This window comes from Ursus arctos, unplaced genomic scaffold (assembly GCF_023065955.2).
Source record: "Ursus arctos isolate Adak ecotype North America unplaced genomic scaffold, UrsArc2.0 scaffold_22, whole genome shotgun sequence".
Classification (NCBI taxonomy): domain Eukaryota; kingdom Metazoa; phylum Chordata; class Mammalia; order Carnivora; family Ursidae; genus Ursus; species Ursus arctos.
Window position 1 is genome coordinate 28,146,902 of NW_026622897.1, and position 18,160 is coordinate 28,165,061.

Genomic DNA, 18,160 nt, shown 5'->3' on the forward strand with positions numbered 1-18,160 from the left:
GCCGTTCTGCTGCGGAGGGGGGGCGGGTGTGGGGGAGGATTTTCCCCGGGCAAGGTGGGGAGCAGATCGGAGTGAGGCTGACCCGGGCGGGCTGTCTGCGGAGGGGGGCCGGGTGCGGGGGAGGATTTGCCCCGGGCGAGGTGGGGAGCAGGTCAGCGGAGAGTGAGGCTGACGGGGGTGGGGGAAGGGGGGTGGCCCACTGGGCGGGGGGCGGGCTGTCTGCAGTGGGGGCGGGCGCGGGGAGGTGGGAGGTTATGGCCTGCAGAGGCTACCCCGGGGCGGAGCGCAGAGCCGGCATGTTCCCGCTCTGTCCCCCGCCTGGCGGCGGCTCCCGGCCTAAGACTGCGAAGTTGGCGGAGGAGCAGTCCGGCGCAGGGTAAGGCGGGCTCTGGCCCGGGCGCCCGCCGGAGCCCCCATGCCCGCGACAGCCCCGGGACCTCTCCGCACCTCCCGCACTCCGGCCTCTCCCTGCTCTGGGCCCTCCCGGCAGCCCCGCGCCGTGTCAGCACAGAAGACCCCTCGGGTTTCCTCACTTTCTGGAATTTTTCTCTAGGCCCTTCGTTCAGGTTCCCCCGAGGTTCTGCTTTGTCCCTTCTGTCTTCTCCCCGGAAATCTCTGAGCGTCCTCTGATCTCAGTCGGTCTCCCAGGACTCTTCACGCCCACAGTGGGGAGCCGAGTGGTGCCCAGGGGGTCTGTCTGCTCTAATCCCTGGGCCCCATTCTGTTTTCCATCCTATTTCCCTACAGAAAACAGTTGCATTCTACCCTCCCAACTCTGCCTAAGGGGAATACTCATGAAGCCCACGGTAAAGCTGCAGCTTATGAAGGCGACGCAGGTGTTTTACTGATTTTGACAACTCCTGTATTCAGAAAACATTAGTTGAGCACTTGCTGTGATTCAGACGCTGCCCTGGGTAGCGAGGACACAGCTGGGCCCCCTGCAGAGTGCTTCCCCATCCCAGAAGCTGTGCAGCCCCGGGACTGTGCTAGGCCGCTCTGGTTCTGCCTACCTCAGACTCAGAACTTTTGATACAGGAAGGAAGGAGCACTTGCCTCCGGGTGAGCCGCATAAAGGAGATCACTGGCCATACAAACGCCGAGTGTGTTCTGGAAGCTAATTCGATGGTATCCTACAGTAGCAGAGAAGTAGAAAATTGGGGTGGGCATAGAAATTGGGACCGGGCTACAGAGAAAGTCCTTCTACATTCTAGCGAGTGTTCTCTGCTAAGCCGCAAATTATTAGGGCTCATTCCTTAGTAGTAAAAGGTCTCCCAAAAATTTCCCAGAGATTATTTTTTATTCTGTGAAATTTACTCGACTGAGTCTTGATCTTCTCTAACATGTAACTGGTGTCAGAAAACCGGGTTAACCAGCAAGTGGTTCTTCAGGGCAGCTGCCCTCCCTCCAATCTGTTGTGAATCCGGGTGGTGCGGAAGGCAAGGGACAGCTATGCCGAATCCTGCCACCAGGGAGGTCACCTCTCTGCTCCTCGCCCACCTCCACAGGCAAGGCCTCGCTCAGCTCCCACCTCCTTCTCTGCCTCCGGGGAGACTTTGGTTCTGTCTTCTTTGTTTAGCATGGTGACCTTCTTGCTGAGACCTGTGGGCATCCTGTACCTGTCTTCAGGGTTATTGGGAACAGCTCAGTTTGGAGGAGACCTCAAACCCAGGTATGTTTGGGAAGGGTTGAGAAGTTTATCTCTGCACTGGAGGTGTGCCTAGCGCCCCTGAAGGAAAGGCCTTTCTGATTTGCCCAAACTGTGTGCCACGTGGCTAATAACCTCTTTTCGACTTCCCACACCTTCTTTGCCCTTGCAGGATGAATCAAGTTTTCCTGACTCCCTCCCACATGATGAATCGCAAAGTGGGTCTGAATGTTGAAGGCTCAAGCTTCACACTAGATGGCTCTCCTTTCCTGATCATAGCAGGTACTATTCACTATTTCCGGGTGCCCAGGGAGTACTGGAGGGACCGCTTGATGAAGCTGAAGGCCTGTGGCTTCAACACTGTTACCACGTGAGTGCTGGCACCTAAGTAATTAGTTCAAGAATTTATCGTCTGAATTTCTAGCTCTGAGACTTTATTAGACCAGTCTACGGGTGACCCTTTTAGTACTTTCTTCATCATTCTTAGGACGTCTAAGATATCTCCAGAATATCCATCCTGTGAATAGAGCCTGCTCGATTGCTCTGAAAGGCCTCCCTCTAAACAGGGTCACTGTGGCCTGCATGCAAAAGTCTAGCTTTCAGAGGCAGTGGCCAGTACAGATGGTTGTAGGTCAGTGGTCCCCAAGTACTGAAGGAGTTCAGGCACAGCAAGCCTCTCTCCTCCTTGGAGATCCTCACTTGGCCATAGGAGTCATAACCCCAGATACTGTTCCAGAAAATTTTGTCCTTGGAGATAGCTTTCATTGAGAACCAGGCCTGGCAAGTAATAAAATTATCCTCTTCTACAAGCTGAAATTAACAAAAATTAGTAATTTCTTTTTAGGCTTCAAGGCTTGGAAAGTGCTTATCCATTACTGTTTTGATAATCAGTTTTAGCCGTGTTCTCTTTTTCAGTGGTTTGATTTTTAAAATATAGGTTTAGAAGAAATACATTTAATTGGAATTTGATTTGGTGAATGATGGGAGTGATATTTAAAAGCATTTACCCTCTAAACTGTCCTAATGCCCTTTACACATCACATTATTTCCCCCCTTTTTTCCTCTTTATTTTGTTCCCTTATATAGCAGTGACTCACACACATTGAAACGACAGTTGTGGCCTAAATAAGACAGCCACATTTTTGTTTGTTTTTAGCACTGTTGCTTAGAAAAGTAAAAAGTGTCACCCTTATTTCATAAACTATAAGACATTCTAAGTCTCTCAAAGAGGAAGACAACATTGTCTCAGAATGCGGGCAGCCTTATACATTGAATACATTTAGCATATAAAGACTACATTGTCTTTTAAAAAATTTTTATTTGAATTCAATTAGCCAACATATGGGACATCATAGTTTCAGATGTAGTGTTCAGTAATTCATCAGTTGCATATAACACCCAGTGCTCATCTCATCACGTGCCCTCCTTACTGCCCATTACCTGGCTACCCCATCACCCCACCCACCTGCCCTTCCACAACCCTCAGTTTGTTTCCCAGAGTTAAGAGTCTCTCATGGTTTGTCTTCCTCTCTGATTTCTTCCCATTCAGTTTTCCCTCCTTTCCCTTATGATCCTCTGCACTGTTTCTTATATTTCACATATGAGTGAAACCATATGATACTTGTCTTTCTCTGATTGGCTTACTTCACTTAGCATAATACCCTCAGTTCCATCCATGTCGATGTAAATGGTAAATATTCATCCTTTCTGATGACTGAGTAATATTCCATTGTATATATGAACCACATCTTCTTTATCCATTCTTCTGTTGAAGGACATCTCGGCTCCTTCCACAGTTCGACTATGCTGATATGAGCACTGGGGTGCAGGTGCCCCTTCGTTTCACTACATCTGTATCTTTGGGGTAAATACCTAGTAGTGCCATTGCTGGCTTGCAGGGTAGCTCTATTTTTAACTTCTAGAGAACCGCCATACTGTTTTCCAGAGTGGCTGGACATACCAGCTTGCATTCCCACCAACAGTGTCAGAGGGCTGCCCTTTCTCCACATCCTCACCAACATTTGTTGCTGCCTCCTGACTTGCTAATTTTAGCCATTCTAACTGGCATGAGGTGGTATCTCATTGTGGTTTTGATCTGTATTTCCCTGATGCCAAGTGATGTGGAGCATTTTTGCATGTGTCTGTCGTTCATTTGTATGTCTTCTTTGGAGAAATGTCTGCTCATGTCTTCTGCCCATTTCTTGACTGGATTATTTGTTTTCTGGGTGTTGAGTTTGATAAGTTCTTTATAAACCTTGGATTCTAGCCCTTTATTTGATATGTCATTTGCAAATATCTTCTCCCATTCCAAAGGTTGTCTTTTAGTTTTGTTGACTGTTTTCTTTGCTGTGCAGAAGCTTTTTATCTTGATGAAGTCCTAAGAGTTCATTTTTGCTTTTGTTTCCTTTGTCTTTGGAGACGTGTCTAGCAAGAAGTTCCTGCGGCTGAGGTTGAAGAGGTTGCTGCCTATGTTGTCCTCTAGGATTTTGATGGATTCCTATTTCACATCTAGGTCTTTCATCCATGTTTGAATTTATCTTTGTGTATGGTGTAGGAGAATGGCTCAGTTTCATTGACTGCATTGTCTTTTTTAAAAAAAAGTTACTAGAAACGAATCAGCTAGAGTCTTGCAGGGACAAACCTAGAGTCTGACAAAATCAGGTCTGCTGACTTTCAGGGAGGGGGTGAGCTCTACAGGAATGATGGAGGAGGAGAAGAGACTTTGCAAGGTTAGGCCCCAGGTGAAGGATTCGGAGGGAGTCTAAGAAAAGCAGGGACAACTTCTGGATAGCTTGTTGTTTCCAATGCAAGATTAGAAGAAGTGGGTTTAGCCAGGGTGGGGTGCTGGCATGAGGTGAAGGTAGTTTGGCAGTTAGGCCTCCCTAGAAGTAAATGGGTACAACTGAGAGGATCTGGGGGTGTCATCAGTGAGAAAGCAATAGTCACTCAAAGAGGTGACATTTTATAACTGCTACACTGCCTTGGGAGCAACAGTGTCTCTTATTAACTTTTCAGGTGGTTTTATTATTTTTTTTTTATTATCAATAATGATTTTTTATTATATTATGTTAGTCACCATACAGTACATCCCCGGTTTTCGATGTAAGGCTCGATGATTCATTAGTTGTGTATAACACCCAGTGCACCATGCAATATGTGCCCTCCTTACTACCCATCACCGGTCTATCCCATTCCCCCACCCCCCTCCCCTCTGTAGCCCTCAGTTTGTTTCTCAGAGTCCATAGTCTCTCATGTTTCATTCCCCCTTCTGATTACCCCCCCTTTCTTTATCCCTTTCTTCCCCTACTGATCATTCTAGTTCTTATGTTCCATAGATGAGAGAAATCATATGATAGTTGTCTTTCTCTGCTTGACTTATTTCACTAAGCATTATCTCCTCCAGTGCCGTCCATGTTGTAGCAAATGTTGAGAACTCATTCTTTCTGATTGCTGAGTAATATTCCATTGTATATATGGACCACAACTTCTTAATCCAGTCATCTGTTGCAGGGCATCTCGGCTCCTTCCACGATTTAGCTATTGTGGACATTGCTGCTATGAACATTGGGGTGCATATGGCCCTTCTCTTCACTACGTCTGTATCTTTGGGGTAAACACCCAGTAGTGCAATGGCTGGATCATAGGGTAGCTCAATTTTTAACTTTTTAAGGGACCTCCACACGGTTTTCCAGAGTGGCTGTACCAACTTGCATTCCCACCAACAATGTAGGAGGGATCCCCTTTCTCCACATCCTCTCCAACAATTGTTGTTTCTTGCCTTGTCTATTTTTGCCATTCTAACTGGCGTAAGGTGGTATCTCAGTGTGGTTTTGATTTGAATTTCCTTGATGGCTAATGATTTTGAACATTTTTTCATGTGTCTGTTAGCCATTTGTATGTCTTCATTGGAAAAGTGTCTGTTCATATCTTCTGCCCATTTTTTGATTTGTTTATTTGTTTCTCGTGTATTGAGTTTGAGAAGTTCTTTGTAGATCTTGGATACCAGTCCTTTATCTGTAGTGTCATTTGCAAATATCTTCTCCCATTCCGTGGGCTGCCTCTTAGTTTTTCTGACTGTTTCCTTGGCTGTGCAGAAACTTTTAATCTTGATGAAGTCCCATAAATTCATTTTATCTTTTGTTTCTCTTGCCTTTGGGGATGTGTCATGAAAAAGGTTGCTTTGGCTGATGTCGTAGAGGTTGCTGCCTATGTTCTCCTCTAGAATTTTGATGGATTCCTGTCTCACATCGAGGTCTTTCATCCATTTGGAGTTTATTTTTGTGTATGGTGTGAGATAGTGGTCAAGTTTCATTCTTTTGCATGTAGCTGTCCAATTTTCCCAGCACCATTTATTGAAGAGACTGTCTTTTTCCCACCGGATGTTTTTTCCTGCTTTATCAAATATTAGTTGCCCAAAGAGCTGAGGGTCCATTTCTGGGCTCTCTATTCTGTTCCATTGGTCTATGTGTCTGTTTTTGCGCCAGTACCATGCTGTCTTTGTGATCACAGCTTTGTAGTACAGCTCGAAATCCGGCATTGTGATGCCCCCAGCTTTGTTTTTCCTTTTCAACAGTTCCTTGGAGATTCGGGGTCTTTTCTGGTTCCATACAAATTTAAGGACTATTTGTTCCAGTTCTTTGAAAAACGTTCTCGGTATTTTGATCGGGATAGCATTGAAAGTGTAGATTGCTCTGGGTAGCATGGACATTTTAACTATGTTAATTCTTCCGATCCATGAGCATGGAATATCTTTCCATCTTTTTATGTCTTCCTCAATGTCTTTTAAGAGTGATTTATAGTTTCTAGAATAAAGGTCCTTTACGTCTCTGGTTAAGTTAATTCCAAGGTAACGTATGGTTTTTGGTGCTATTGTAAATGGGATGGATTCCCTGATTTCTCTTTCTTCGTTCTCGTTATTTGTGTACAGAAATGCGACTGATTTCTGAGCATTGATTTTGTATCCCGCCACGTTACTGAATTGCTCTATAACTTCTAATAGTTTGGGAGTGGCTTCTTTTGGGTTTTCCATATAGAGTATCATGTCGTCTGCGAAGAGAGACATTTTGACTTCTTCTTTGCCGATTTGAATACCTTTGATCCCTTTTTGTTGTCTGATTGCTGTTGCAAGGACTTCTAGTACTATGTTGAATAATAGTGGCGAGAGTGGGCATCCTTGTCGTGTTCCTGATCTTAAGGGAAAGGCTTCCAGCTTTTCCCCATTGAGAATAATATTTGCAGTAGGCTTTTCATAGATGGCTTTTATGAGATTGAGAAATGTACCTTCTATTCCTACACTCTGAAGGGTTTTAATCAGGAAAGGATGCTGTATTTTGTCAAATGCTTTTTTGGCATCGATTGAGAGGATCATATGGTTCCTGAGTCTTTTCTTGTTGATATGATCTATCACGCTGATTGATTTGCGAATATTGAACCACGCTTGCATCCCAGGTATGAATCCCACTTGATCGTGGTGGATAATCCTTTTAATGAACTGTTGGATTCTATTAGGAAGTATCTTGTTGAGGATTTTGGCGTCCATATTCATTAGGGAAATCGGTCTGTAATTCTCCTTTTTGAGGGGGTCTTTGCCTGGTTTGGGGATCAAGGTAATATTGGCCTCATAGAATGAGTTTGGTAGCTTTCCTTCTGTTTCTATTTTTTGAAATAGCTTTAGGAGAATAGGTATTATTTCTTCTTTGAATGTTTGGTAGAATTCCCCAGGAAAACCGTCCGGGCCTGGAGTTTTGTTATTTGGAAGGTTGTTTATCACTGACTCAATTTCTTCATAATTAATTGGCCTGTTTAAGGAATCAATTTCTTCCGGTTTCAATCTTGGTAGTTTATAGGTTTCCAGGAAGGATTCCATCTCTTCCAGATTGCTTAGTTTATTGGCATATAGCTGTTGATAAAAATTTCTAATAATCCTTCCAATTTCAATGGTGTTCGTCGTGACCTCTCCTTTTTCATTCATAATTTTAATAATCTGGGTCCTTTCTCTTTTCTTTTGGATAAGTCTTGCCAGTGGTCTGTCAATTTTATTGATTCTCTCCAAGAACCAGCTTCTAGTCCTGTTGATCTGCTCTACTGTACTTCTGGTTTCTGCTTGATTGATTTCAGCTTTAATTTTGGTCAACTGCTTCCTTGTGCGTGGATTAGGCCTGTCCCTCTGTTGCTGTTCCAGCTTCTTGAGGTGAGAATATAAAAACTGCATTTTAGATTTTTCTATTCTTTTGAGTGAGGCTTGGATGGCTATGTATTTCCCCCTTAGGACTGCCTTTGCAGTATCCCATAGGTTTTGGACTATTGTATTTTCATTCTCATTGGTCTCCATAAATTGTTTAATTTGATTTTTGATTTCCTGGTTTATCGAGTCATTCCTGAGCAGGATGGTTCTTAGTCTCCAAGTGTTTGAGTTTCTTCCAAATTTTTCCTTGTGGTTGAGTTCCAATTTCAGAGCGTTGTGGTCTGAGAATATGCAGGGGATAATTTCAATCTTTTGGTATCGGCTGAGACCTGTTTTGTGTCCCAGAACATGGTCTATTCTTGAAAATGTTCCATGGGCATTAGAATAGAATGAGTATTCTTTGGTTCTGGGGTGTAGTGTTCTATATATATCTAAGAGGTCCAACTCGTCGAGTATGGCATTCAAAGCCTTTGATTCTTTGCTTAGTTTTTGCCAGGGTGTTCTGTCTATTTCTGAGAGTGGAGTGTTGAGGTCCCCTACTATTAATGTATTTTTATCTATATGTCTCTTTATTCTGGTTAAGAGTTGGCTTGTGTATCTTGCTGCTCCCCTGTTGGGGGCATATATATTTATAATTGTCATATCCACTTGTTGAATACTTCCCTTAAGAATAATATAGTGCCCTTCTGCATCTCTAACTATAGTCTGTAGTTTAAAATCCAATTTATCTGATATGAGAATTGCTACCCCAGCTTTCTTTTGAGGTCCATTTGCGTGAAAGATGGTACTCCATCCCCTTACTCTCAGTCTGAATGCATCTTTGGGTTCGAAATGAGTCTCTTGTAGACAGCAAATGGATGGGTCATTTCTTTTTATCCAATCTGCAACCCTGTGGCGTTTGAAACCAGAATTTAAACCATTAATGTTCAGGCTGAGTACTGAGAGATATGCTTTTAATTCTGCCATGTTGTCAGTAAAGTCTTTGTTTGTATTGGCTGTGACTTTCTGTTTTGTATCACCCTTGGGGCCTTTTTACTTTTATAGAACCCCCCGTAATACCTCCTGTAGGGCTGGTTTCGTGGTTATGAAATTGGCTAGTGACTGTCGATTCTGAAATGTCTTTATTTCTCCATCAATTCTGAATGACAGCCTTGCTGGATAAAGGATCCTTGGCTGCATGTTTTTCTCTGAAAGAGCTTTAAAAATGCTCCCCCAACCCTTTCTCTCATTCCAGGTCTGTATAGACAGGTCTGATGTAATTCTGATGCCTTTGCCTTGGTACGTGAGAAATTTCTTTGCCCTGGCCGCTTTCAATACTGTTTCCTTGGATCTCATATTTGCGAATTGCACTATGACGTGACGTGGTGTAGGTCTGTCATGGTTGAGCTTGGGAGGGGTCCTCTCTGCCTCTTGGACACGAATTTTTGTTTCCCTTGCTAGATTAGGGAAGTTTTCAGCTACAATTTGTTCAAATATCTCTTCTAGACCTCTGTTTTTCTCCACCCCCTCGGGGATGCCGATGATTCTAACATTGGATTGTTTCGTTGAGTCAGTAATCTCCCGTAGCCAACATTCGTGGGCGTGGATTTTTTTAAGACCATCTTCTATTTTTATTTTTTCCTCTATTAACCCATCCTCCAATTCACTAACCCTTTCCTCCGCTTCCGTGACCCTGGCCGTCAGAGCCTCTAGTTTTGCCTGCATTTGGCTCATAGAATTTTTAATTTCTGTCAAATTCGCTCTCATTTCCGTCCTTAGGGATTGTATATTCTCAGTAATATTTTCCTGAATACTTTTTTCAAGTCTACTCATTATCTTGACCATTGTTACTCTGAATTCCATTTCTGATAATTTGGTTACATCCATATCCGTTACTTCTGTGGCAGAGGCCACTGACTCACTGTCTTTTCTTTGCTGGGGGGGGCTTCTCCTTCTTGTCATTCTGATGAAGAGAGGTTGCGGGGTTTCCAGAGCCCAAAATTATTGACTGGGTCCCAGGCCGTGCCCCTTGTTTTATAGGGATCTTAGAGATGTGGGCTTCTTCTTTAAAGATTTTATTTATTTACTTATCTGAGAGAGGGAGACAGACAGTCAGCAAGAACGAAACAGAAGCAGGGGAGTGAGAGAGGAAGAAGCAGGCTCCCAGTGGAGGAGCCCGATGAGGGACTCCTTTCCGGAACGCTGGGATCACGCCCTAAGCCGGAGACAGGCGCTCAATGACGGCGCCACCCAGGCGCCTCGGGTTGTGGGCTTCTTGATTTTTCAGCCTGCCTTCTGTGTTCTGGGGGAGGGGCCTGCCGCGCCGATACTCAGGCAACCCTGTTTGGTTAGAGTCTCCGTGTCCCCTGCGAGGGGGGATGGGGATGGGCACTCTCTGAGCCGGTATTTCCAGGCTTTTGTTCTCTGGCAGCTTTCCCTGGCGGCCGGCTATGCCTCTTCTGAGGGTCAGAGCAGCAGAGGCTGCATTGTCGCAGAACAGAGGGATTGCGGCCCGTTCTCCACTGATGTTCTGGCCACTTTAACTCTGTTACTGTTGGTGCTGCTCAACCCTGCGGCGTCCCGGGATGTGCGCACCAACTCGGCGACCCTGCCCTCACTTCCAGGGCCGGCGCGTCTCTGTCCTTTGTGTTTCTAATGCCGCCAGCCACCGGCCGCCCCGTCTCTGTCCTTTGTGTTTCTAATGCCGCCAGCCGCCAGCCGCCCCGCGCGCTCCCGGGTCTCCCGGTCTCAGTCTATGCCCGGTGAGCACACCTCGATTCCGGAGTTTCGTGAGAAGCCTGGTGGCGCGCGCACCCGGTTCAGGGTCTCAGTCTGCTGTTTCGCGGGTGCCGACCGGGAGTCCGCCCGCTCCCCCGTGCAGGTGGCCCGCCAGCCGCCAGCCGCCCCGCTCAAGCTCCGGGAGATCCCGGTCTCAGTCTGGATCCCGTGAGCACACCGGGATTCCGGTGTTCCGGGAGATGCCTGGTGGCGCGCGTTCACGGCTCACCGGTCTCAGTCCGCTCTCTCGCGGGTGCCCTCTGTGTGTCCGCCCGCTCCCTCGTGCAGGTGGCTGCCGCTTCCCGGCGCCCAAACGCGGCGGCTCCCTCCCCCTTCCGTTTATCTTCCGATATCCGTGCACGGTTTACAGCTCCCCTCTTGGTACCTCAATACTCAGCGCTGGAGATGTTCATTTGTAGAGACCCAGATGCATCATCCTGCGTCTCAGGCTGATTCCGTGGTTATATAGGCTGGTCTGGTACCTATCCAGCTCGACTCAGGGGACCGGCTGAAAAAGGGGTCCCCTACTCCTCCGCCATCTTAACTCCTCTCTCTCAGGTGGTTTTAATCTGTATTTACTTCCCAGTCTGAAAATGGCAGGACTGGTTTTTTGTTTTTTTTTTTTTCAATCAAGCTAATTTCCATCCTTGAAATCTTAAACAGGTTTTCAGTCATTACATATTTTCACTATGGATTCACAAAAACTTCACCTCAGTATCAGTAGATCTTGCCCAATGTTGGAGAATGCAATGATGAGTTTTATTTTCAGGTTATTATTGGTTACATTGTGTTATCCATTCATTCTTGTACTATTGTAACACATAATTATTTTAGCTTTCTGTTTTAGTTGTGTTTGTTTCCCCTTTTTCCAAATATGATAGTGGGTTTCTAGTTTTTTATTCTGTTTTAGTATCGGTTAGGCTAGGTTGCTTTCTCAGCCTTTTATTGCCTGTGTTAAAGAATTATTTGCTTTGCTATTTGTAAGCAATATTGCCTTCTTTTGGAATGATGGAGTGTCTATTTCCTTTCTTCTATTAGCTTGAGAGATACACACTTTTACTGGATGTTCAAGAGTTTATAACATTCATCTGTGATTTTTCAACAACTAATTCTTTCTTGTACTTTTACCCACTTTATAATGTAAAGACATTTGAATGTGTTGTCTCTAGTTATTTCTCTCTTAATGTGTATGCTATTATTATGTATTTTAATTCTAAATAACGAGACTCTCATTGCTGTTCTGGAACCTTTATTTCTGCATGAAGAACACACTTTTGAATTTTCTGTAGTGTAGATTTGCTGGTGACAAGGTTCTCAGCTTTTGTTTGTCTGAAAATGTCTTCATTTTCCGTTTGTTTGTGAGGACTGTTTTCACTAGTATAGAAATTATCAAACTTGGGGGGGGTCATAGGAACCCCTGATTTGTAGCTTGTTGATCAGAAATACAGGTGACAACCTGGGACTGGTATGTTAAACAGAGAAGTGAGGGAGACATCATGTGGGACTGAGCCCTTAACCTGTGGGGGCTGTGCTAACTGTAGGCAATTAGTGTTAGAATTGAATTAAATTGTAGGATACCTGGTTGGTATCTGCTGGGAATTGGAGAATTGCTTGGAGTGGAAAAACCTACGTATCTGGTGTCAGACTATTGTGGGACTAAAGTGAGACAAATTTTCCTTGATATTGACAATTCTTTTTTTCGCAGCACTTAAAAAATATTGTGCTACTTCCTTCTGGCCTCCATGGAATAGGGTTATCTTCCATGTCTCATAATTGACTGTAATTCCAGGTGGGGTTCCTCTATAAGTAATGCATCATTTCTCTCTGGCTGCTTTCAAGTTTTTTCTTTTATTTTTAGTTGTGGGTTTGTGTGTGTGTGTGTGTGTGTGTGTGTTTCAATAAAAAAAAAGACTTTAATTTTTAGAGTAAGTAGTTTTAGGTTCTTAACAAAATTAAGAGGAAGGCACAGAGATTTCCCATATAACACCACCCCCAACCCATGCCAGGACCTCCCTATCAATATCCCCCATCAGAATGGTTCATAAATTATAGTCAACAAACCTACATTGACACATCATTAATCACCCAAAGTCCATAGTTTACATTGCAGTTCACCCTTGGTGTTATATATTGTATGGGTTTGGACATGTATAATGACACATATCCAGCATTAATGACACCATGGAAAACTGTTTTACTGTCCTAAAAATCCTGCTCCACCTGTTTATCCTCGTTCTCCACTAACTCCTGGCCACCATTGATCTTTTTACTGTCTCCATAGTTTTGCCCTTTTCCAAAATGTCACGTAGTTGGAATCATATAGTATGTGGCCTTTTCAGATGGATTTCTTTCATTTAGTAATATGCATTTAATTTTCCTCTTACATATACTTTCAGGTTACCTTTTCAGTGCTGAATGATTTTCCATTGTATGGATGTACCATGTTTACTTATCCATGCACCTACCGAAGGACATCTTGGTTGCTTCTGCACTTGGGCAATTATGAATAAAGCTGCTGTACGTAATCTATGTGCAGGTTTTTGTGTGACCATGTTTTCAACTCATTTGGTAAATACTGAAGATTATAGGATAAAAATATGTTTAGTTTTGTAAGAAACTGCCAAACGGTCTTCTATTTTTTTTTTTTTATTTTAGTTATTTATTAGAGAGAGAGAGCACAAGCAGGGGAAGCCACAGGGAGACGGCGAGGGGAAGCAGGCTCCCTGCTCGGCAGGGAGCCCGATGTGGGGCTCGATCCCAGGACCCTGGGATCATGACCTGTGCGGAAAGCAGACTCAACCAACTGAGCCACCCAGGCGCCCGCATATTGTCTTCTAAACTGGCTATATCATTTTGCATTCCTACTATAAATGACAGAATGCATCAAAAAGAGAGTTCCTATTGCCTCATAGCCTTGACAGCATTTAAATTGCATTGTTATTCTCTTTTTGTTGAGGTTCAAGAGTTTTTGTATATTTTGGATAATAGTCCTTAATGAGACAAATCTTTTGCAAGGATTTTTCTCCCAGTCTGTGGCTTGTCTTCTTATTTTCTTGACAATGTCTTTTGCGCAGCATATGTTTTTGATTTTAATGAAGTTCAGCTTAATTATGCCATGCAATGTGCTTTTAGTGTTGTGCCTAAAATGTCATTGCCAAACCCAACGTTATCTAGATTTTCTTCTATGTTATCTTCTAGGAGGTTTATAGTTTTACACTTTACATTTAAGTTCATTTTTGTAAAGGGTGTCTAATCTATGTCTACATCATTTTGTGTATGTGTGTGTGTGTGTGTGTGTATGTCCTGTTGTTGCAGCACCATTTTTTAAAAAGACTATTTTTTTTTTTTACTGTATTGCCTTTGCTCCTTTGTCAAAAATAAGTGGACTGTATTTGTGTGCATATATTTCTATGCTCACTATTCTGTTTCCTTGATATACTTGTCTATTCTTTCATCAGAGCCACACTGTCTTGATTGCTGTAGCTTCATGGTGAATTTTGAAGTTGGAATGTGTTTGTCCAATTGTTCATTGCTCTTCTGTAGGAAAATGATTGACTTTTGTATATTAACCTTGTTTTCTGAAACCTCGCTATTGACCACTTAGTAGTTCCAAGAGGGTTTTTTTTTTTTTTTTTTGTCCTTTGAATTTTTTTTCAAAGATTTTATTTATCATTTATTTGTCAGAGAGAGAGAGAGAGAATGCACTCAAGCAGGGGGAGTGGCAGGCAGAGGGAGAAGCAGGCTCCCTGCTGACAAGGAGCCCACTACAGGACTTGATCCTAGGATCCTGGGATCACGACCTGAGCCAAAGGCAGCTGCTTAACCGACTAAACGCCCTGGTGTCCCTCTTCAATTTTTAAATAGACAAATAATGTCATCAGTGAACAAAGAAGGTTTTATGTTTTTCTTCCCAATCTGTATACTCTTTATTTAATTTCTTGTTTTATTGCATTAACTAGGCTTTCTGGTACAATGTTGAAAAGAGCTGAGATAAGGGACAACTTGCCTTGTCCCTAATCTTAGCAGGGAAGCTTCTGGTTTCTTATGATTAAGTTCCTTGGTATCTGTGGGTTTTCTATAGCTATTCTTTATGAAGTTGAGGCAGTTCTCTTTTCCTAGTTTACTGAGAATTTTTTATTATGAACGGGTGTTGGATTTTCTCAAATGCTTTTTATGCATCTATTGATAAAATTATGTGATTTTCTTTTTTAGCCAGTTGATGTGATTTATTATATGAATAATTATTCTATTCGGGTCTTCAATTGACTGGATGGGGCCTATCCCATTAGGGAGGGCAATCCACGTTACTCAGTCTACCAGTTCAAATGTTAATATTTTCCAGAAACACTCATATACTGTTTGACCAAGTGTCAGAGCACCTGATTGCCTGGTCAAGTCAACATGTAGAATTAACCATTACATTAGCTGTCTTTCACTCTAGGTTTTGGGGCAGCAGTTTTCGCTGTGACCTTTCTTCTCTGATGTATAAGAAGAGTTGTTGCTTTTCTTTTTTTTTTTTTTTTTAAGATTTTATTTATTTATTCGACAGAGATAGAGACAGCCAGCGAGAGAGGGAACACAAGCAGGGGGAGTGGGAGAGGAAGAAGCAGGCTCATAGCAGAAGAGCCTGATGTGGGGCTCGATCCCACAACGCCGGGATCACGCCCCGAGCCGAAGGCAGACGCTTAACCACTGTGCCACCCAGGCGCCCCGAGTTGTTGCTTTTCAATGGCTTCCAGCTTATCAGCTTTGTTCTTGTCGTGAGGATGGGAATGACAACTTCGAAGCTCTTTACCCCTTGGATCAGAAAGTGGAAGTCTGTGCATTAATGAAAAATTTGCTCACTTTTTCTTTTCCTCATTAAGAGGTTTGGCCCAAATTACCTACTACCTTTCTGGTAGTAAATATTCTCAATTCCTTTTTTCCCTGTTCTTCATCTTAGTTTTATTTTAAAGTAATATTTGATTAGAGTTTAACATGTGTTTAGTATATAAGGCTTTAGCTCGATAAATTTTGATAAAGTGAACATACTCCTGCAACCAACCCCCTAAACCTTGTAGTACACTGACATCTCAAAGGCTCCCCATCCCCCTTACAGTCCTGACCTCCCTCCAAAAGATAACTACCACTCATTGCTCTAACACATAGATTACCTTGGCCTGTTTGTGAACTTTATGTGAATGGAATCACACAATATGTACTCTGTTGTGTCTGATATCTTTTGTTCAAGATTATGTTTAGGGTCTTCATCCTTATTATCACATATTTTAGCTTGTTCATTCTCATAGCTGTATGGAATTCCATTGATAATCATACCAAAATGTATTTGTTTTGTCAGTAGACATTTAGATATTTTCAGTTTTTAGCTATTAGAGATAGTGAGGACATGAACAATCTTTTTCTTTTTAAAGATTTTATTTATTTGTTCGATAGAGAAAGACAGCCAGCGAGAGAGGGAACACAAGCAGGGGGAGTGGGAGAGGACGAAGCAGGCTCCCAGTGGAGGAGCCTGATGTGGGGCTTGATCCCAGAACGCCGGGATCACACCCTGAGCCGAAGGCAGACGCTTAACGACTGAGCCACCCAGGCGCCCCCAGGACGTGAACAATCTTGTACTTGTCTTTTGGTGAGAATATGTAAACATCTGTGTTGGATATACATCTAGGAATGAATATGATGGATAATAGTAAGTGCTCAAAAATTTCTGGATGACTTCTGTATATTTCTCTTTTTTTCAGTTATTATATTAACTAGAAAATGAGTTTACTTTGATTTGACATATATTACACAGCAGGCATCTAGGTGTATGTTTAGTTTTAGTAAATAATGTAAACTCATCTTCCATGGATTCCAAAGACATTCCAAAGTCAGTGGCATTATGTAAATACACCTTGTTTTGCAACCATCTCCTCTGTCAATATCCAGAACCTTTTCATTATCCTCTATTAAAAAATAACTTCTCATTCTTTTCTCCCTTCATTCCCTGGTAACACTGTTCTACTTTCTATCTCTGTGAATTTGACTTTTTTAGGTACCTCATCTACATGGAATCATATAATATTTGTTCTCTTATGTCTGGCTTATTTCACTTAGCGCAATGTGCAAGGTTCATTTATGTTATAGCATGTGTCAGATATCATTCCTTTCTAAGGTTGAATAATATTCCAGGGTACGTATACCCTATATTTTGTTTATCCATTCATCTATGGATAGGCATTTGGGTTATTTCTGCCTTTTGGCTATTGTGAACAGTGCTGCTATGAACATCGGTGTATAAGTATCTACTTTGGTTCCTGATTTCAGTTCTTTTGTGTATGTACCCAGAAGTGGAATTGCTGGCTCAAATTGTAATTCTATTTTAGATTATTTGAGTATTGCTCATGTTTTTTACGGGATCTGCACTGTTTTACATTCCTACCAGCAATGCACAGCATTCCATCCCAGTGATGTGGAATGGAATGATTTGGATTTGCATTTTCCCTAAAGACTAATGGTGCTGAGCATCTTTTCATGTATTTATTGGCCCTTTACATATCTTTTTTGAAGAAATAGCTATTCACATACTTATCTTTTGCCCCTTTTTGAATTGGGTAGTTACTGTTGAGTTGTAGAAATTCTTCATATATTCTGAATAGTTATACCTTATCAGCTATGTGATTGCAAATATTTTCTTCTGTGAATTATACTCTGTTGAAAGTGTCCTTTGATGCACAAAAGTTTTAAATTTTTGTGAATTTCAATTTGTCTATTTTTCTTTTTCTTGCCTGTATCTTCATTGTCATATCCAAGAAATTATTGCCATATCCGATGTCATGAAGCTTTCCCCCAAAGATTTTTTTCTCAGATTTTTATAGTTTTAGTTCCCAGACTGTGAATTTTTTGAGAGTAGGAATTTTTTTCTGTCTGTTTTGATGATCTTTGGTGCTCATAATAGTACCTGGAACATAGTAAGTGCTCAAAAATTTCTGGATGACTTCTGTATATTTCTCTTTTTCAGTTATTATATTAACTAGAAAATGAGTTTACTTTGATTTGACATATATTACACAGCAGGCATCTTGGAATTTTATTCTTACATTTGAGAAAATAATGCACTAAAACCATCATGATTCCAACCTATAATCCAGTTAATTAACACGTCCATCACCTCACATATTTATCTTGTTTTGTTTTGGTGAGAACACTTACTTCCTACTCCCTTAACAAATTTCAGTTACACAATATTATCAACTATCGTTACCATGTTATACATAGACTTTGTTCATCTTATAATTGAAAGTTTGTATCCTTCTACCAGTCTCTCCCCATTTCTCCCACCCCTCATGCCCTGGAAGCCACCATTGTATTCTGTTTCTATGAGCTCATTTTTTTTTTTTTAAGATTTTATTTATTTATTTGAGAGAGAGAGATTGAGAGAATGAGTGGGAGGAGGGGCAGAGGGAGAAGCAGACTCCCTGTGGAACAGGGAGCCCAATGTGGGACTTGATCCCAGGACCCTGGGATCATGACTTGAGCTGAAGGCAGTTGCTTAACCGACCGAGCCACCCAGGTGCCCCATTCTTTTTTAATATGCC

General features: G+C 42.5%; 1 protein-coding gene across 2 annotated transcripts in view; it reads left to right on the forward strand.

Annotated features, from left to right (window-relative positions):
- Window positions 1-251: 251 nt before the first annotated feature.
- LOC113259845 (beta-galactosidase-1-like protein 2) overlaps window positions 252-18,160 on the forward strand; it is a 64,428-nt gene continuing 46,519 nt past the window's right edge. For both annotated transcript variants that reach the window (XM_057316831.1, XM_057316832.1), the window contains exons 1-3: window positions 252-376; window positions 1,577-1,669; window positions 1,818-2,015. In XM_057316831.1, the coding sequence (XP_057172814.1) occupies window positions 255-376; window positions 1,577-1,669; window positions 1,818-2,015 (413 nt within the window). In that variant the 5' untranslated portion in view covers window positions 252-254. The remainder of the gene's footprint in view (window positions 377-1,576; window positions 1,670-1,817; window positions 2,016-18,160) is intronic.